The 20,027-nt window shown below is 41.6% G+C and overlaps 1 protein-coding gene across 1 annotated transcript; it reads right to left on the bottom strand.

Annotated features, from left to right (window-relative positions):
- Positions 1 to 7,473: 7,473 nt before the first annotated feature.
- On the bottom strand, positions 7,474 to 19,666 carry tmem38b (transmembrane protein 38B). Its single transcript, XM_086300914.1, has 6 exons — positions 19,218 to 19,666; positions 11,956 to 12,112; positions 11,394 to 11,578; positions 11,158 to 11,245; positions 10,579 to 10,696; positions 7,474 to 8,458 (listed from the first exon to the last, which is right to left on the bottom strand). Exons 1-6 carry the CDS (start codon positions 19,339 to 19,341, stop codon positions 8,162 to 8,164), a joined length of 969 nt encoding a protein of 322 aa, XP_086157040.1. The 5' UTR covers positions 19,342 to 19,666; the 3' UTR covers positions 7,474 to 8,161.
- Positions 19,667 to 20,027: the final 361 nt, after the last annotated feature.

The following is a 20,027-nucleotide window of genomic DNA, read 5'->3' as shown; positions in this document are numbered from 1 at the left end:
AAAAACATTTTTACTACAGATACAGACTGTTCTTACTCTGAAGCACTTATGTTCTAACACGTTCTGTAAAAAAGGTTGAAGAACAAAAAAATAAATAAAAATAAAAAATAAAGAAAGTTATCTTTGTTAATTCACACATAAAAGAATACTCCCACATGGTGCTGGGCTTTTTTGTTGCTCCAGCCTTTCTCATGGTTGGACTTCTACATTCCTTTCCAGAGGCAGGTCGGTCTCGGTGCCAGCGTAAGCTGGAGTAACAGATGGTTGCTGGAGCAAGTCTGGCCTTTCCCCGTCTCTCTTGCTCTCTCTCTCTTTCACTTCCTCCTTCTCTCTCTCTCTTCACAATAACCCCACTGCTGTTCTCATGGTAACACTATCTGCCAAGTCTGAAGGATTGGATTTTTACAGGACACATGAGCTCAGCACACTACCAATGGTGGACACTCTGCTCCCACTATTTCTCTCCTTTCCTCCTGCACCTTCATCTTTCTTTCTGCCTCTATTGAATGTTTCATTGCTTTCTCCTCGCTGGCCCAGGATCTCTTTGTCTCCTTTATCTGGCTCCTCCTCTCCTCAGCTCATCTGTCAGCACTGCTTGTTGAGTCAACAGTCCCTTCTCTTCCTCCGCCTAGTTTTGTTCTATCATCCGGAAATCCCAACCATGACTGGGCTTTATCAGTTAGCATGTATAAATCTAACTTCAATCTAATCTCCTGCATCTGCTGTTGTATTGTTCCTCTCTCCTCTGTTTCACTGTATCTTCACTGGCTGGCCTTTCTTCTATCATATTCTCAAGACTGTGCTGATAGTCTTATCACATGACTTGCAGCTTCAACTGTGAATATGAACTTTCACCTTAAAAAAAAGGTGACAGCCTGTTTGGATGTAAGGCCACTCAGTGTGGCTGAGTTGGCCACTGGTGCTTTTTTCTGAGCACACACACACACACACACACGGACTCATACAAACACACTTATTAAGGATATTAGATTTAAAGAGGCACAGCATGGTGTAGGATAGAAAGCCAGCTGTTCTCTGGACCAACTTAGATTTCTGAAACTGTGACCATCTGCGGCACACCGATCGAGGGGGTGACCCATTCTGAATTTGAAACATTCACGAATCAAATGCAAGACCACACACACACACACACACACACACACACACACACTGCCACATTTGTCCAGCCCCTTCCCCATCAAAGAGGAAATTCAAATCATGAGACTTGAGAAGGGACACTGGCTGACTGTGTGTCTTGCCATCTTTCCATCCACAAGGTGAACATGCCTATAGCCTTTCTACCTCCTCCTTCCCTCTTTCTTCCACTGACGGCATTGTAAATGGAATGAGTCTGGTTGCATTGCTGTATTACGGTGGGATAAAGTATCAGTCCTGGTAATCTTCCGTGGATTAATGGCTTCTTCTTTATCTGCTGCGGCTGCTCTGCTCAGATGTCTGGCCGGGCCAGGAGCCTCCTGCTGGAATACTAATGACAGACAGACAGCTCCAGCTCTCCCTGTCCCCAGTCCCAACACAGCCCAGCCCACAGGAGATGTGTGCGTCCATGTGCGTGTGCTGGTGTGTGTGAAAGTGTAAGTGAAAGAAAAGGAGCTCATATGTGTGAAGTGCATATGCATGTAGACCTAGAGCGAGCAAAGTAGAGACAGAGAAGGAGAATGCACACGTTAAGAGTGTGTATGGGTGTGTATTTTTGCCCCCAAGACCCTGTCGCCTTCTTTGTGAGGTAGTCGCTGTCCTCCTTGTCCTGGCTGACACCTGCTTTGCATACAGGAGGGACCAAATGGTGAGCAGGGGAGGGGCAATGATGTTGAAATGAGGGTCCCCCAGGATGTGAGAGAGCGGTTGAGGGAGAGAGAAGATGGGAAGGAGGGAGGAGGACTAACAACAGATTAGAAGAAGAAAATAATGCACAATGTTGAAGTAAAAGGGGAACCCAGAGAAATGTTTGGGGTTTGGTTTTTTTTTGTGTTTTTTTTATGAGACATGAACATATCCCGTCACCTGGACCACAAAATGTCATTCTTTTTTTGTGAGGTGACACTCTTATGGAGATCTGTTCTGCAGTAACAAAAACAAAAAGCAAAAGACACTGCTCCAGGTTGTACTTGTCCAATGGTAACTCCACTGTCATTTTCCTAGCAAGGTCACATTTACCCCAAACAGACCCTGAGCTAAGAATATCTAGTAGGTCCTTTATGAAAGGGAAAATAACCAACAGTAAACGCCATCTGCTTCCTCGGTGAAAGAAGAAAAGAAGAGGAGGAGGTAAGACAGAGGAGGGGGAGTGACTGAAGCTCACCATGTACCAACTACTGGCCGTGCTTATGTGAACAGAAATACAGAGGAGAACAAAAGAAGACTGTATACCCCGAGCTCACCTCGTTGCCAAACAGGAAAAGGAACCAATATGGGAGCAAAGGTTCCAACAGAAAAACCAAGTTGGAAATGAAATACCAGTCAGAGCAGGTACTTTAACTTCACATCAAACTGTCCTCCAGAATATGGCCATACTACTTTATCACAAATTCATGAAACAAAGCTGGCACAAGTCAACTGGGAGGTGTCAAAATTATTTTCTTAGAAGCATCAGATGTGGCCACAAAACGTAACAAAAACTTCTCTTTCAGTGTCAGCAGACTGTTTTCATTCCAAAATACTAAAACAAGTGACCTGAGAGAGGCATCTGGCCCTGAGTTGATTCGTCTGTTTGCCAAAGTTTCGACAGAAATGGTCTCAGTGGAAGAGTGGCTGTCAAGAAGATATTCCTGAGGAAAAAACAAACAGGGAGAAAAGTTTGAGATATGGCAACAGGTCTTATGGAGCGATGAATGCAAATGATAATTTAAATCTTTTGTTCAAAGTGCCATCAACATGTGTGGAGAAAGTCAGGAGAGAGGCACAAACAGTGAGTGTCTGCAGTCATGTGTGAAACACGGTGGAGACTCTGTCATGGTTTGGGTCTGCATGTCGGCCACTGGAGTTAAATGTCTTGTCAGACTTGAAGTTAACTATAAATGAAGAAAGTAGAGTCCGATTTTTTATGCATGATGCAATACCATTTGGAAACCATCCAACTGGCATTAGCTTCATTTTTCAGCATGACAGTGATCGCAAACACGCTGCCAATCCAGCACACCTGGACATAAAAACACACAACTAAACACTATCAGTCATGTACTATCCAGAGCCCAGACCTTAATGTTATTGTAGCAGTGTTGCATTATCTTGACAAAGAGCAGAACAACAACAAAAAGCAGCCAACATCCAAAGAAAAGCTTTGACTGTCATCAAGAAGCCTGGAGAGCTACTCCTGAAGACTACTTAAAGAAATTACAAGAAAGCTTGCCTCAGAGAGTTCAAACTGTGATGTAGAATAAAGGTGGTCACACCAAAGATATTACCAACTACACCAATTATATAAAGCTTAAAATCTGGATTCTTGAGAATATTGTTTGGACTATGCACCAATATTTTATAGAAAAAATGTTAATACCGTTCGTTCGTGTTTGTTGTAATACATTGAAATGCTAAAACAGAAGGGGGCAAATGAGGTTAGTGCAGCATAAATAGGGTATAAACTTTAAACTTTTAAAATGCTAATCTCAGCATTGCTTTCATTATACTTATATGCCAAAAAATAAATAAAAATAAACGATCAGCTTAATAAAGTAACCCTGTCTCAGATGTTTCTGTTTTTCACTGTGTTACACACAAACACACACACACACACACAGAGCCAGCGTGCTAGTCACATTACAGTAGCTTAATTTTTTGGCATTCTCCTTGCAGCTGTTCTTTACAAGTCAGATCTTGAATAGCTGTAGACATAGGCCGTTTGGCGTTCAGTGAGAGCGCCATGAAGAGACCTCTCTGTTTGCTTGTGAGTGTGTCCGTGTGAGAGAGAGAGAAGCAGAAAAAAAGAGATCTCATGATGTGACGCCTCATTTCTATACAGTCCACACATCTTCCTCCTTCTTTACTTATTAATTTCTTGCCTTCTATATGCCTTTCTCTTTCTTTCCCTGAGTCTTTTCCTGTGTGGTCCCAAACACTTCTCTCCCTACTTTCATCTCATCTCATCTGAAGAGATAATGAGTTTGATTGCATCACCCGCCGAGTAATTTGTCTTTAAAACTTTGGTTTTAAGAACTCTGACTTTGATTGCTTAAGAAGGAAAATCCCAAGAGAAAGAAGATGTCAGTGAAAACTAATTAATGTCTTTGCTGCTATGAAGCACCTATATAAATGCACGAACACAATCATATCAGTGCGAGACTGAGAGGCCAAACAATCTGCAGCGTGTAACAACAGATTAAGGCACCACCGAGTCGGAGCAGGTGCACAGCCATAAGCCAAAAGGCTGGCACAAGTTTCACACCTATTTTAGAGCATACAATGTGGTAGGGCACAATACCCATTAATTGCTATCTCAGAAATCTAGAACACCTCTATACCTATTAAATTATTTAACTGTCCAATCACCAAATGAGTCAAACCAAACAAACAAAAGAAAAAAACCTCCAGTTCTGCAGAAGGAAATACTTTTTTGATGAGAGGAGTCACAGGAGAATGGCCGACGCTAACAGCTAACAGAAAGCCTCTAGATAACTACTTTTTTTTTAAACTCTGGTGAACAGGACAGCATTGCAGCGCAGCACAGCTGCAACAGCAAAAGACAACACTGGGTTCCTCTGCGGTCAGCCAAAAACAGAAATCTGAGGCTTCAGTGGGAATAAGCTTAACCTTACTGGACAGTTGAAGATGAAAAAAAAATAAAAAAGGTAGCTCGGGCTGAGGAATCTTTCTACTCAGGCATGTAGATGGTAGCCTCAGAATTTGACATGAACAATATAAATCTATGGACCCAGCTAACCTCGTGTCAATAGTTGAGGTTGGTATGTTTTCTCTGCATACTTTGGACCACCCAGTGATCAGATGCTACAGGCTCACATTGTTGCTGACTATGTTATGGCCTGCAGTTCTGGTTACTTCCACTGTGAAAATGCACCAAATGCAAAGCAAGAGTCAGTTTAATGAACACAACAACGCGTTCGGTGTGCTTCAGGAACTTCTCCACTCACCAGATCTGAATCCAATAGCACACCTGTGGGATTCATTGCATGAACATGCAGCCAACCAATTTTCAGGAACGCTTTCGTTGTAGTAGGGTGACTGTCTCTTTGGAATACATGCCGTGAAGAGATGTTTGAGAGCTAAAGAAGGCCCTGCCCAGTATTTAGGCCCTATAACAAAGTGACTAAAATTTGGACTATGCACTCGCACTGACAGCAGAGTTGTGATTGTGTGTGTGTGTATGTGGGTTATGTTATTTTCTGTGGAGAAAGAAAGAAAAACAAAGAATCCTGGACATTGAAGGGGTTTGGTAAGTGTGTGTTTCTGTGTGGGTGGGTGCTTGTGTGTGTGTGTGTTTTTAGGTATGCACGTGTGTGAGTGTTTGTGCCCTAAAGCTCTTTGTGCCTTTTTTTTTTTTTTTTGATGGACTCAGCCTTTGTTGCCACTCCACATCTCACACACACACACACACACACACATGCTGTGAATGCAAGTCAGCTGGTTTGTTACACATGAGAGGACATTTCTCTGAAAATCTCATTTGACCTTAAAAACACCGAGAAAATAATTTTGAAGACTTGGGTCATCCAACAGACGATGTCTTTGGATTTAGCGTTTTTGTCGATCCACAATGTCCCCAGCATACAAAATGTCCCCAAAAGATTAGTGAACCATCTACTCATGTTCCTCACAAGCACGGCTAAACCAGACCACACACCCTCACATGCAAGCAGCCACCATTGGCTCTGCAAAGAGGGTTCCCTCCTGTCCCTATCCTTTCTTGCCTGCAGCTGCTGGCCAACCTGTCAGTTCCCAGGCATCAAGCCATCAGAGATGACGCCTCCTCACGCCACCAAGTGTTCACTACCTCGTCCTGCACCTTTCATCCAAAAGGCTGTAATGTAATGTTGAGTGCTTATAAAGCCTTCATGGGGGTTGGAGACACATGCTACAAATAAAAGGGTCTTTATAATGTTAATTACAGTGGTACCATTACACTTTTTATAAATCCACTATTGTGTGAGTAACTATAAGTTAGGATGGAGGTTAGATCCATTAAAAAAAGAAAAAAGCAAAGAATAAATTCTAAAGAGGGGAGTCCAGGAAATTCAAGAGTGAAGAGTTATTTAAAGGTGCCAAGTAACCTAAAAACTAAAAATCTCAGCATACTGTTTTATATCAAAATGAAATAATAGAAAGACATTTAGGTGTTTGTGTGTGCCCCGTGGCCTTGGACTGTTCCTCAAAATCAAATGTGTATAGGAATGTTTGGGCTTACAGTATCCTCACATTGCGTCTTGTTACATAATCGTGTTTCTGTAGCGCATTTAGAAAGAAAATATTTCTGAGGTATAGTGCGCTGAATCCTTATCGCATTCAGGTTCATGAGTCATGAAGGTCAATGTGTACACAGTGTGTGTGTGTGTGGAAGACAGCCTGTGGGAAACCGTTTAAGGATTAATTTCCTGCACCTGACACATCAAATAGAGGCAGAATGGAGGCAGGTGGAGAAAACGGTGCGAAGGGTCGTGGAGAAATAAGTCGGGGCTTGGGAGTAGAGGAGGGCCTGCTCAGTTCAGTGAGTAAATGTGGTGGGTGGGGGGAGGGTCATACAGGTCTGGACCTCATTAAGAGAATTGTCTGGGACCATTCAGGCTCTGAGCTGTTGCCGTGTCACCTGCCTTCTTACCATAACAGCCATCACAGGGAATAACAGAGGCTTATTAACATGTCTTTCCGTTTTCCAGGTCACGCAGTTCACCATTAGAGTCAGAAAGCAACACAAAGCAGGTTTTTTGCAACAAACACCGCAAGCTACGAGCCCGTAATTGACACGCACACGTCTGACATCAGTGGACTTGAGGCATTTTTTTAAAGGCAGGTACATCATCTCAACCAGTATCGCTTTTGATCGCCTTTGAACAGCTTCTCTTTTCTCTTTGACACCCACCCTCTGTTTTTAATTTGTATTCACAGGGGGGTTCTTTGCTGTCTGAGGTTACATAGATGAGAACTTTGGGAGGCGGGGATTTCGGGGGGTGGGGGGGATCTCTCTCCAGCAGCTTTTTAAAGAGGCTGAGATATCAATCAGGTGCTGATGATAAACTGATGCAATGTTTCAGCCTATAGTGGAGGTTACTTCTAGACGTTGCGCTGCTTTGTATCAACTTACAAGAAGCTAAAAGTAGTCATTCATTTTTTTTCCTTTGACACATGAAGCTGAACAAATGTAGCTAAGAGAGCTGCATTAATAAGGAGAAGATTCTTTCAAGGATAGACACATTTTAAAATGTAACTACTGATATGTTTGGCAATTTAAACCCAAGTGCACTCGTGTTCACTGAGCAGTACAATAACACCATAGGCAGGAAATCACATGCATTCAAACCTGTTTATTCTCATGCTTTCAATCACCATTCAAAGCATTCGCCAGAGTGACTGAATAAAACGGTCCTCCATTTCAAAATGTTACACATTCAAGAGTGAAATCATTATGTATAAATAAAATCTCTGGATCTCATAGAATAGAATTTCTTTTCTTTTTTCCTTAAAAAAATGTAACCACTTCAGAGTAAGAAATTTAGCATTTACACGAAGCAGAATATATACAGAGAGGAATGAAGTACATTCGTAGATCAGCAGGTGCACAGCACTGGTCCCCAAAACCCCTGAAATTGATTGTTCCCATTATAAATATATATTTCAAAAATTAAGCTACAGCCCAGAGATAGTTTGATGTTCATATCCAACAGCAGGAAAAGCATTACAGTACTTTAAGGATGTGGTGATTATCCCAGAATATAAGGTGCAGGGCTTTTGCTGGAGTTGGCTTTTATTGAAATTCCTTTTCAGCAGCCAGCTTGAAATCACTTTCTAAGAAATGCAAAAGAAATCGTTTAGAGAAAAAGAAACATGGCCTTTTAGCCTGAAGAACAATAAGCGTGTCCCTGCACAAAAGACAAAATGGAAAAATAAAGTTAAAGTGAATTCCTGACTTGAAATGTGTGAATCATAAATGACTCCAGCCCTGCTTAGAGGTGAAAAGGCGCTACAGGGCGAAGGCTGACTAGTTGGTCTTCTTGCAGTTTGTTGCCGCGGCGTTCGGTGACTCCTCTTTGGCTTCGAGCGAGCTGCTCTGTCCCGTGGCTGGAGAAGTTGGGGTTTGCTGCCCCGACGATCCATTCTCACCGGACTCTTTGGTGGCGGTGGTTGTCTTGTTCATGCTGCTATTATCGATGCAAGCGCTCTTCACCTCACTGGTGAGGGCGGCATAAGGCGAGTAGCCAGCGAAGAGGGTCTTATAGAGGGCTGACTCGATGGTGGCAAAGGGTGAGGTGGAGGAGCCCGTCAGCATCATCCTTGACTACAGAGCAAAACATACATGCGTCAATACATGTGTGAAAAATTTAGAAAAGGATGAGACATTTAATGACATTTGGGAGAGAATAAATTGTCCTTCAACAGAGCAGATGTCCTGAAATCAGCTATAATGACCATTTTTTAAAATAATGAATGGATCACATGGCTACTTCTATCGCTTTACTTGAAACCTTGCTCTTATAGTTCCCTCAGCCACAGCAGGAACTTCTCTATGCTCCCCGGCTAGCTTGGTACTCTCGGTTGCTCCTGTATTTTCAGAGCTTGCCATAATGGATGGATTGACATATCTAGTGTGGGACAGATATGCCAATCGGCATCATTACACAAACCTCCTATTTACAAATGCTCCCCCATTACTGTCATGTGTCTCCGCCTTGGTCTCATATCAAGAAACAGTGTTAATTTCTGCACCACCCAATAGGCACACCAACTAGTAACAGGGCGTTACTAGTTGGCAAATATAGAGATCAAAAGCCCACATGTATACACATTTTTAAACATATGTATAAATATTGATTTCCTTTGCTGTCAGAGACTGACTGCAAGTAGTAGCGGTGACCTTAGCCTCTTTTTCACTTGTACCTACTTGGCTTAACTCAGTCTTGGGGTTTCCCATTAGGTAGTAGTGCCTGGTACCAGATACTTCTTTTTTTTTTTTTTAAATACCTACTCAGCCTGGTGTCCAAGTGACCTGACAACGAAGGAAATGCCCACACACAAACCAACATCGTGGTCCAATGACCTACTGCGTACCTGTAACATCGGTTTAGCGGTAGGTATACCATCGCCTCAATGCCCTTCATTGTTGTGTCGTGTTTGCATCATACAAATAACGTTACAGGAAATTTGGGCTGCCTTGTTCTAACAACCCCACCCACATTGAGGTGGCACTTAATTGTAAATGAAAACCACGTTGAGCCAAGCTGAGTGGGTGTTAGTGGGAAAGGCGCACATGTGAGTGATCAATTTGCAAGCTGATTGCACATGTCCTCCAACTGTAGTCTGACTGATAGTGACTGCAATCACTCTGAGACAAGGTTTGCAAACAGCTGCCGTCTAATTTAGAAGCTGAGTTGGTCCAGTTACGCTCAGCAGCCCCGATGAGCATAACCTGTCTATGATCTGTCATTGCATGCTGGTTATATTCATATATAAAACCAATGTTGCAGAGCACATATTTATGAAGGTGTTTTAACTTCTGTTTCAAAATTATGAGGTCAAGTTAGGTATTACCGCACCAAAGCCACTTTGAAGATGGCAACTGAGTGCAAGCGGTCGCAGCAGAACTGATCCCCATCTTCAAAGTAACCATTTCAAAAGATAACAAGCTAGCAAGTTCATCACACAGTCACAACAATGCTGGTGTGGTCTCTGACCACTGCTCGTGACTGCAGCGTTGCACCAATGAGGTCAAATCAAAAAGCAAATAAGAAGAAAGAAAAGATTTCAGCTTATTATAGACAACAAATTGTCACCTTTCATAGAAAGCTGAACAACTGTAGTCCATCTCACACAAAGTAAATTTATGAGCATTTACTTTTCATTTGGGAATAAAAGTGAACATCCGCAACACCGAGAACCCAAAATAACAAACAGCAGGCCTGGACACAGCTCTTAAACGTGATGAAACTGTTTGCTGTTAATTTGACAGATCAGAGTCAGAGGGAGCTAACAGAATGAGAGTTGAAAGAAGACATCTTAGATTTATCTGTGTCTCAGTCAAGAGCACAAGTTTCCCAGAGTAGAGAAAAGTGGATGATGCAAGCTGATGAAAATGATGCAAAAGCCCCAGCCCTACGGGTAATACCGTACTAATGTGAGTCACCACGGCGAAAACTTCAAAAAAAGCAGAGCGAGAAAGGTCATTTAGAAGACACGATAGCACCGATTTGGGAGGAAGCTGTGGCACTAAAACCTTTGCTATACCCAAGTTTTAACTTAATAACAAGAGTGGCATTTATTCATTTCTTTTGCTGCAAGTAGTCAAGCTAAACTGATCAAAAATAGACCTCCTTTCTTTGGAATTTTCCAAATTACTACAATCTTGAGTTATAGCCTACTCATAGGTTCAGGTTTGGAGTCCAGGTTTGGCACCAGACTGACCTTGTTGACAACAATAAAGACGGTGTAAATGAACATCAGGTGGTGCTTCTGGAGAGGCAGGTAGTGTGTCTGCTGCAGAGCGAACAACACCGCCCCGATCAGGGTAATCTTTGTGGGACTAAAGAGAAAAGCAAAGAAAAAAGATAAATCCTAACAAAAACTGAAAAATAGAAGATAAGTATATACATACAACTGAAATAAATCACATCTTGTATGCACAAATAAACCAGGGCATGTTGTTAACTTGAGATGTGTCAGGCTTCCAGTTGCATAAACTGCATCTTCAGCATGGTTGAATAGTGTGGAAAGTCTGGAAATTACCCTCATGTTTATGCTCATGTTTATGTTATTACTGCGGGTAAAGTGAGAGGGATTGATGCCACTTTAATTTCTGTATGACTTGTTGAAAAGCTACAAGGGACCATGAAAAAAAAAATTGCTTGCCTGGTATATAGTATAGCATTAATATAACAAATTACAGTCAAGATAGGACAATATACTTAATGTGCATTAAAAATTACATTTTATGACCACAAAAATATCATAAAATCGATATTCGAGAGTCTGTGTGAGGCTTACTAAGACATTTTGAGGAGCTCATTTGTCTCTGGTTTCCACACTCCTCGAACAAGCTGCTCAAAATTACTTATCAGACCACCTCCAGCACCTGGTAGGGAGAGTAAAGAGATATATGGTTGCTACGCATTAATATGTAAAATGTGTGTGTTAAATATTCAAATATTTTATGGTTACTTGAAAGCCCTAACATGCAAAAAAAAAAAAAAAGAAGCCCCGTCACACTCATACCTACTGACCTCTAGCCCATCCGATGGCAATCATAACAAGAAGGCCGTCCTTGTATTTGCTGTGAGCCTGAGTCACCCCTCCAAGGACCTTCCACGTCCTCGTCACTTCCTTCATCCCTGACAGCACCAGTCTGAGGGGCAGCGGCGATGCACATGCATACACCAGGTCCATGGGGCAGTAAAACACCAAGTACCTAATAGAGACACACAAGGCTCATTTAACACGTGGACACATGCACATTTCAATGACATGGCCACTAAACAAGGCTCAAGGTGATTTTGACAGCATTACCCTCAGGTCTTTGTCAAGTACCTACATTCACCAGCAGGGGGTGTTGTAAATTGTTTGTGAGACAGGTGTAATAATACAAGCCACCAGCAGAGGGGGCCAAAGACTTATTTAGATACATACACTCTTTGAAAACGTCTCTATTTCTTCCACATTTGGAAAACTTGGATAATGACTTTATTTATCTATTATTCACTAATTCAAACCCCTCTGCCTCTTTCTTTACTACAATCTACACACCTTATTTTTCAGCTTTAGATATTTCAACCATCAGATATTTACCATATGACTGAAGCAAGGAGAACACCGGTGCTGTTGGACAAAGGAGCGACTGGTGGCTCTGCCAGCATGATCCCCGACAGCACCGCTCCCCCAAAACAGAAGAGCATGGAGCTGAACCAGCAGGCTAAGGGGCTGACTCTGGACACCTCGAGAGCTCCTGCACAACAGCAAAAATGGATAATAAAGAACAATAAACATAAATGATCACTATTATTGGGCAGGTTCTTAGAATAAAGAGACTAGCACTGTGAATGAGTAAGATGTCGTTTACACTGGGCTTAACTTGATACATAAACCAGTTCAATTTGAAGATAACAGATAACTGGAACATAATGGAGTTTGATACTCTTTCATAGACATTGTTTGAGGTTCACAGATAGCTCCTTTTCTTTGTTCAGTCTATTTGTCAATCACAGCTGCAGTATGAGTGACTGAAACCATTTACACAACATCTACATGACAGGATCGGCCAAGACTCAAAAGACAAAATGGACTGTTAAGCATGAATTAGCAAGGAAGCTGCTTTCTATTAAGACCTTCAGGTGTAGATGTTGTTATACCAGCGGATTTTAAAATCAAACAATCAATATGATTCAAGTGCAGGATTTCAGCTTTAATTCGAGCGGTAGTGGCCTTTAGATGTGCCCGGCCTTTACTGCAGCGGCCTGTAGTTGCTGCTTGTTTGTGGTTCTGTCTCCATGCAGTTTTGTATTTAATCATTGAAAAGCTGCTCTATTAGGCTGAGGTCAGGTGACTGGCTTAGCCTTGAAGAATCACAATTCTTTACCTTGAAAAATTCTTGGGCTTCTCTTGTGGTATGCTTTGCCTCATTATCCATTAAATGAAGTGAAGAGCTGATATTTGCAGCATTTGGTTAAATGTGAGCGGCGAGTATAGCCCTGTGGACTTCAGAATTTATCCTGCTATTTCTATCAGCAGTCACATCATCAACCACTGGTTGAAATACATGCCATAACTTTGACAGATGACGTGTATGCTTCAGATCAAGGGCTGTTTCTCCCCTTCTCATTCTTTTTCCTCCTCCTATCATTCTGGTACAAGTTCATCTTGGTTTCATCTGTCAAAACAATTCTTTGAGACATGTACAGCCTCTTTCAGATGTTTTCTAGCTAAGTCTAGAAAACATCTGAAAGAACTTCCTGTTCCATGTTCTGTGCCAACCACAGTAACCTTGTTGTAAACCTTCTCCATTTACATTCATGAGGGCGTCTCTATACTGTCGACTTAAACAACAATGATACGCCTGCTTCCTCGATACTACTATGGACTTGTATAGATGCTATGTGGGGAATTTTCTTAGGAGGAAAGAAGGAGTCACAGATTACGGATTTGGCCACTCCTAATGTTATCTCTCTAATAGGTTTATTTTGGTCTTTCAGTCTAATAATGGGCTCCTTTACTTGTGTCACCATTTCTTGGGACCTATTATTGAGAGTTTCAGTGAAGCAATACCAAATGCAAGTTGAATACTTGGAATCCATTCCATTTCATTCATTACCTTAATTTGACATGAAATAATAAAGTGAACAGGCCTCACCTGGCCATGAAACTACTTGTCAGTCAACTGTCAATTTACTTTTGAGTTTCTGAAAATAGGAGGCTGTATAAAAAGGCTGTAATTCCTAAAGTGTTAATACACTACGTTTGTTAAAACCCCTTGAATTAAAGCTGCAAGTGTACACTTCAATCATACCTTGACTGTTTGTTTGTCTTGTTTTTTTAAATCCACTGTTGTGGCGTGGAGAGCTAAACTTAAGTAGTGTAGCAATCAGTGTAGGCACTGATGTCATTAGATCTCTCTTTTAAAAGGTGGACTTCATCATGGGTGGCCTGAACTGCTAATATGTTTTTATGCTACAATATCAATGAGATACACACATTTCATGCAGTACTTTTTCTGACATACTCTAATACAATCCTGCAATGCCTTGTCTGCCTCAACCAAAATTAATGCTGCCAAGGAATATACATATGTTTTGAAATTAAGACAGGTAGCTCTTAGTCAGTCCTTGTGTTACCTGCCCTTAGTCAGTGTGGCCAAACACAGGACCAAAATGGTAATCTGGGGATTACAGAAAGATTAAAGACTCTTGGAGTGAGATTGGTAAACCAGGAGGATTTAAAGCTGCTTCCTATGTAGCCTCCCTCGGCCTCACGTCTGAGTTGTTCACTGTTTAACTTTCTATAGAGTGGCAGTTCCTTAGAAAGAAAAAAAAAAAAACTTTAAAATGAGTTCAAAGTTTCTACATGAGACAATTTGCAGTGGAGGAAAATGTGAAAGCTGATGTGTCTGGTAGCAGACACATGAACCTGTTAGTAAATGCAGGATAGCATCTCACTAATTGCTTGCATGAGTCACGGGTAAAACTCAACACTGAATACAGTAAGTTTTAAATTTCACCTGGACTTCCTCCTGCACTGAGATATCACATATACGAATAGAAACGCACCTGGCATAAAGATACAACAGGTAAGCAGCCAGTACTAAAGGAGCTTATTCACTGATATGTCTTTGTATAAAACTGAAATTATACTCCGTTGCAAACACAGACAGCTGGAGACCAGACGGCCGAGTGATCAATCCTATTATACTTATTTGAGGTCCACTGCCTGGGCTGATGCATAGTTGGTGGACTGTCTCCTCTGACTAGTTTTGTGGTCACAAAAAACAAGCAGGTACATAGATGTATGACTTTAATGAATGACTTGTTTTCCTTGGCACAGCCCCAGCTTTTTAGTATAGAAGGCCATTCAAGAATCTTTATGGACCATTTCTAAAAAAACTACAGATTGCAGGATGGTCATCCGGTCGCTCAGATGCGTCACCAGTTTGCCAAGGTCTGAAAGAAGACGCAAACTGTCAGCCTCAGATGGGAGGAAATTAGTTAGGATGCTCGGGAACAATACATGAACACAGAGGCTGAAGCCTGCCATGAACTGGAAACTGCTGGAATACCAGCATCACTGCAAAGTGAGTTTTACATCACCATAAACTGAGAGGATGCTGACCAAGAAAGAAACCTTGGCAACAAAACTGAAACCTTTCAGCTTGACTGAAATTTGCAGCTTCCCACATTGATGAGCCAAATGTGTTCTGGAGAAAGATTGAGCTTTTTGGCCACAATGACAAGATGTATGATTGGAGAAATAATTGTGAGTGAAAAGAACAACATACCTGCTGTCAAGCATGGTTGTAGTAGCATCATACTCTGGGCTGTGGTACTGGTAGTCAAGTGGTACTGGTACATTTCATAAAGTGGTTGGAATAATGGAACAGAAGGATAACCTTCACATTCTTTAACTTGTAACTTTGACACAATTGGGTGTTCCAACAGAACAACGATTCTAAACACAAATCAGAGCTGGTTTCGGAATAGATAAATCTAAATTACAATGACATTCGTGCCCACAATGAGTGGATGTAAATTTTTGACCACAGTTGTAATCTTATGCTTAAACATGTTAAAGTCACATGCATTAGAAAACAGATGGAAAAAGGTATGTTAACTTCACTTTTCCTCACAACTAAGTGTGGGTTCCAGCATGCCACAGACAAATAAACAAATGGAGTGAGGAATACACTATAAAGTGGCTGCAGCTCAGTGTCAGCAGATTTCAGCCATCACTGTGTAATACTATGATTTCTTTTTTCCATGATTGCGCTCAAGAAATCTTATGTAACACACCTCATGTGGTTAAAACGATGCTGGGGAGGGTAAATAAAAATCTCAGTGGGGAACAGCAATTTAAAAAAAAAAAAAGTCTGACATCGTGACAGTTATTTACATCCTGTTCTCTGTGATAGCCCCCAGCCTAAACCCTCGACACTGCTTTTTGTTGTTGTGGTTGTTACAGTGCAGAGTTTACCAATGCACCACACTGCTTACACAGTAAACACTGTTGCACTGTCATCACCTTTAGCTCCACAGCAAAGCAAACTGCTGTAGTCAGTGTGTGTTCCCGATGGGTCGCAGAGAGATTAAAGATGGAGGGAGATCAATTCATAAAACATGATGACATCTAAAGGTCGATGAAGAAGCAAACAACAGAAAAAAAATACCATTTCCGCTGAAATAGAAATGCACTGCTTAGAGTGCTCTGACATGCAAAATGCCTTCCTCTGGTTTTGCATTGGAAGGAAGTGGATTTACAAGTCAAATTTGAGAAATGCAGATGTCTTCCTTCCTTCTTTTCTCTCTTGCAGTTCACCTGTTCCGCAGCAGCAGTCTAACAAAAGTCTTTCCGTTTTAACCAGGATAACATCTAACAAATATACAGACCAAACACAGCATTATCTAACACGGAAACTGTTTTTTTCATTCCTCTTAATATGCAAATCTACAAGTCTTCTTCTTCCTCCCTCTGTGGACAGCATAATTATAGCTAGCTTTAAATACCAAAAAAAAAAAACACCTCTGCTTGTCTCTGGCTTAAAGAGAGGCCCACTGATTGACATATAACCACTGCTCTCCTTCCTTGTCCCCGTCCTTCCGTTTTCCTCACACTCCACTCTCAGCAGTGTTTATAAAGGAGCTTAAAATAACTCCGTAATGGCATAAACACAGGGGGTAGAACAGACAAGCGCCTTCAAAATACTCGTTTGTACAATATGTGTGTCTAACGTGCAATTAAGCTGAACTGAAACTTGTTTTTCTTCTTGCTAACGGTTGAGAACATCTGGAGCCGCCCCACCACTGCACAGCACGAAGGTGGATTTGACATAGAGGAAAGAGAAAAGAGGAAAGAGACTAGCGAAGGAGGGTTGAATGGTTTATGGCATTCCTTTCCTTTTTGGGGGGCTTCCTGTGTGTTTTGTGCCTTGACAGAGTTTACTGTTTCTTTTTAAATGACCCAGAGATTTAAATCTGCTCTCGGCCATTCTCTCAGTGACCTTTTGTTTGTTTGTTAAGCAAGTCACTGATTGTCACCAAACTAACATGAAGTGAGCGAACAAGCAACGACCGACATGAGAATTTTGCAAACGGTGTTGTCAACACTGTCGCTCCCTGTGATTCTTTCGTCCAGCCAGAGACAAACAGACCGGAGTAGAGGACACAGGGTTAAAAAGGTCACAGTAGCTCAGATGCTTTGCAAGGCAAGTTCAAAAATAGCCCGTAGACCTACAGCAGGGGGACTACAATGGACTGTCCACGTGCTTGAGTCAACTCTCTGTGCAGTTAAAGTCCACCTGTCTCCATAGCCACTATCTTGGTGACATAACATGGCTCGTGTCCAACCTTGGTCTTAGCTCATACAATAGGCTGTGACACAGATAAAGCATTGGGCTTTTAAACTTTTGTGACGATGATCTCTAACTACTGCTACAATGACAGACTGCAGACGACAGAACTAAAAGGTTTATACTGAGGCTGTGGGGAGAGCTTAATTGCTTTTGCTTTCCTGAGATAAACAAGTAATGACTCATGAGGCTCCAACACCAAAAGTAAGTTGCCACTTTTCCAAGTTCCTCAAAAAAAATACCACACAGTATGAAAACAAACCAATCACACCATCAAACAGAGTTGTTCTCACGGTGCAGAAGGTAATAAATAATTATGAATATAAAGGTGTCAAGGGTTAAATAAAAAGTACCATGATGCACCGCAATAAATGTTTGATTTACAGCCGTGATTGCACTAGGCTAAAAACCACTCTGCAATCTGTTTACCCTTGTTTTGATGACTCTGTAGTGTCTACCAGAGGGCAACAGGTCAAACAGCAAGGGTCCAGGGTGAAAAAGAGTCCCTATTCATTTTTAAGGCTTCTTGAAATATATCTCGCTTTTGCAATCTCTTCCAGTGAGGGAAAAGGAAAGCCAGTAATCTTTTGTGCTGTGTTTAAAATCCTCTGAATATGCGCTGCAAAGCATCCGCAGAACACCAGTATGCTAAATGAGTATGGTAAAGTGAGAGGTAACCAGCAGGTAAAGGGGTGGACGTACTGTGAAATTCTGAGTTGATACCAATATTTTTTATCATTGATTTTTGACAGAAACTAAGAAATCTTCATTATCTAGAAAAACAAGTGTACTCATTAAAGCAAGTAGCTGAAAATCAATGAAAAGCTGATGTGACGCAGCATATAAACAGGCCTCTATTTGTGAACATTAGCTTTGTGCTAATAGGCTGATATTTGCCAGAAAGACTGATAATGGCTGTTGCTGATGTTCAGTCAGCATATGGGTCCATAGATTAAAAGACCACACAATATGAAGTAGCTCCACCCTTGCTAACAGCAAAGGCCACTGACAGTAAAGTTAGCTGATTGGACAGTCCCTTTGAATGCAGGACCTTGTTTATTTGAGTGGAATTTATCCATTAGTATTACTACTTAAACTTAACAGATCTGAATACTTAAACTGAACAAAGCTCTTCACATGCCTAACTCGGACTGTTCTGAGTTTGATTATGCTTCTGGCTATAGTTTGCTTGAATTCATTAATCTGTGCATTTTCTGAACAACATACCATGATATGGTTCAAACTCATCACCTGGTCTGGCCCAAAACAATCAGTCTATGTAAAGAAGTTAATAGTAAGGTCCAGTAATTCAGCCATAGCAATTTTTTAATTTATTAACTGCATAATTTATCAATTCAATTGGATGCAGTGCACTTCTATATGTGGCAGCACTATTTATATGCAAACTTATCCAATTAAGGTTCAGATTATGCTGCGTGCCAATTAACCCACAAATTAACAGCTGTTATGTTTTACAATACTGATAAATAATTTATAATCTGTAAAAACGCTTGCAACTTTGCAGAAGCAAAGCGGATGCCTACAGCGTGTCTGATTTTGCATAACAAAATACTATTTAGTTTAATGTGAAATATTACCAGTAAAAACAGCAAAGAAGCACTTTAAAAAATTAGACTAAGTGGCTCAGATCTGAACCCAGTGACATATTAAGAACCACTTCAGCTAGGAAATATGCAAATAAGCACATGACATCGTAAATATTTTATGAGTCCTATGAAACGAGGCTATATAAACACATTTAAACAGCACGTGCGGGCTATTTGTGCGTTGTTTTCAATGTGAAGAACCTGGAAAACTTTTCCTTTTTCGAAACAGCCCCATTCCCCACCGACGTGCCACGCAGTCAGGTAAACTTTAAACAGGATGGCTGGAGGCCTGATATTACAAACTTCAGCCAAACAAAGTTAACAGAAAGAAAAAAGCCACTTCACAGAGTAAACTTGGCAGGAACTAGAATCGTCAACGTCCCGTAAACACTCACCTGGCTGCTCCCTCAGAGCCATGACAGAGACGATATAATGCGCCATGTCAAAGAAAGGAAACATGGACAAGTTTGCCAGTCCATGAGAAAGTTCGTCGAAATGCAGCACACTGAGAAGATCCATCTTTCTAGAACAATTCGGCAGGAATGAGCTTCCAGACGAGGACTTGAAGCGGAGTAAAGGCACCGGTCCAGCTCAGAGCATCAGGGCACAAACTTGGCTTCATCCGCAGTCTTGTCAAGTCTGTCAGAGAGGCTGCTGCTGCCCAGCCGCTCGCACCAGGTTAGCTGACCCTTAGAGTAACTGGGGTTTATGTTGCTGGGCAACAGACCTGCACTATCGTACAACAGTCATTACTGCTGTTATCTCTTCAGCGACGCTGTCATCGTCGCATAGGCGGAATTCCTGCTCTACGTGCCGCCATGCTAGTGATGTGGCGGGCGGAGCTAGAGAGGCTCGGTGATTGGGGGAAAGAGTGCACCGCGAACCAATCGCTTGTCAGAGTGTGGCTTTCTGAGGTGATCGACCAGGGATGGGTAAAAGTAAACAAACCGCTTTACGTACCTTTTGTTTGCCTGTGCCTTTAATAGGTGGAGCTTACAGGTAGTCATGACACATGCTGTAGTCAGTTTGAAATATATTCAACCACTGGTATTGTTTTACTCAGTATATATTAACTTTAACTCTTTATTGTCATTGCACAGTCACACTTTATACAATAGTACAACGAAATTGGAGTAGCTACTTCACCACATCGATGCTACATGAAAGGCAAGCAGTAATCAGAATAAATAGCATAGCCAGCTGGA

The sequence above is a fragment of the Aulonocara sp. 'chitande type north' Nkhata Bay genome, linkage group LG7, assembly GCF_057382095.1.
Source record: "Aulonocara sp. 'chitande type north' Nkhata Bay isolate Kocher_YH1m ecotype deep benthic linkage group LG7, A_spYH_male_GT1.1, whole genome shotgun sequence".
NCBI lineage: Eukaryota > Metazoa > Chordata > Actinopteri > Cichliformes > Cichlidae > Aulonocara > Aulonocara sp. 'chitande type north' Nkhata Bay.
The sequence above is the reverse complement of the archived record's forward strand: the minus strand, read 5'-3'. Positions and strand labels throughout refer to the sequence as shown.

Coding starts and splice junctions, on each gene's coding strand:
- tmem38b (XM_086300914.1), bottom strand. CDS start 19,341: ATGGATCTTCTCAGTGTGCTGCATTTCGACGAACTTTCTCATGGACTG. Junction 12,113..19,217: donor GGCTCTGAGGGAGCAGCCAG/GTGAGTGTTTAC, acceptor GCTGTTGTGCAG/GAGCTCTCGAGGTGTCCAGA. Junction 8,459..10,578: donor TCTTTATTGTTGTCAACAAG/GTCAGTCTGGTG, acceptor TTTGCTCTGTAG/TCAAGGATGATGCTGACGGG.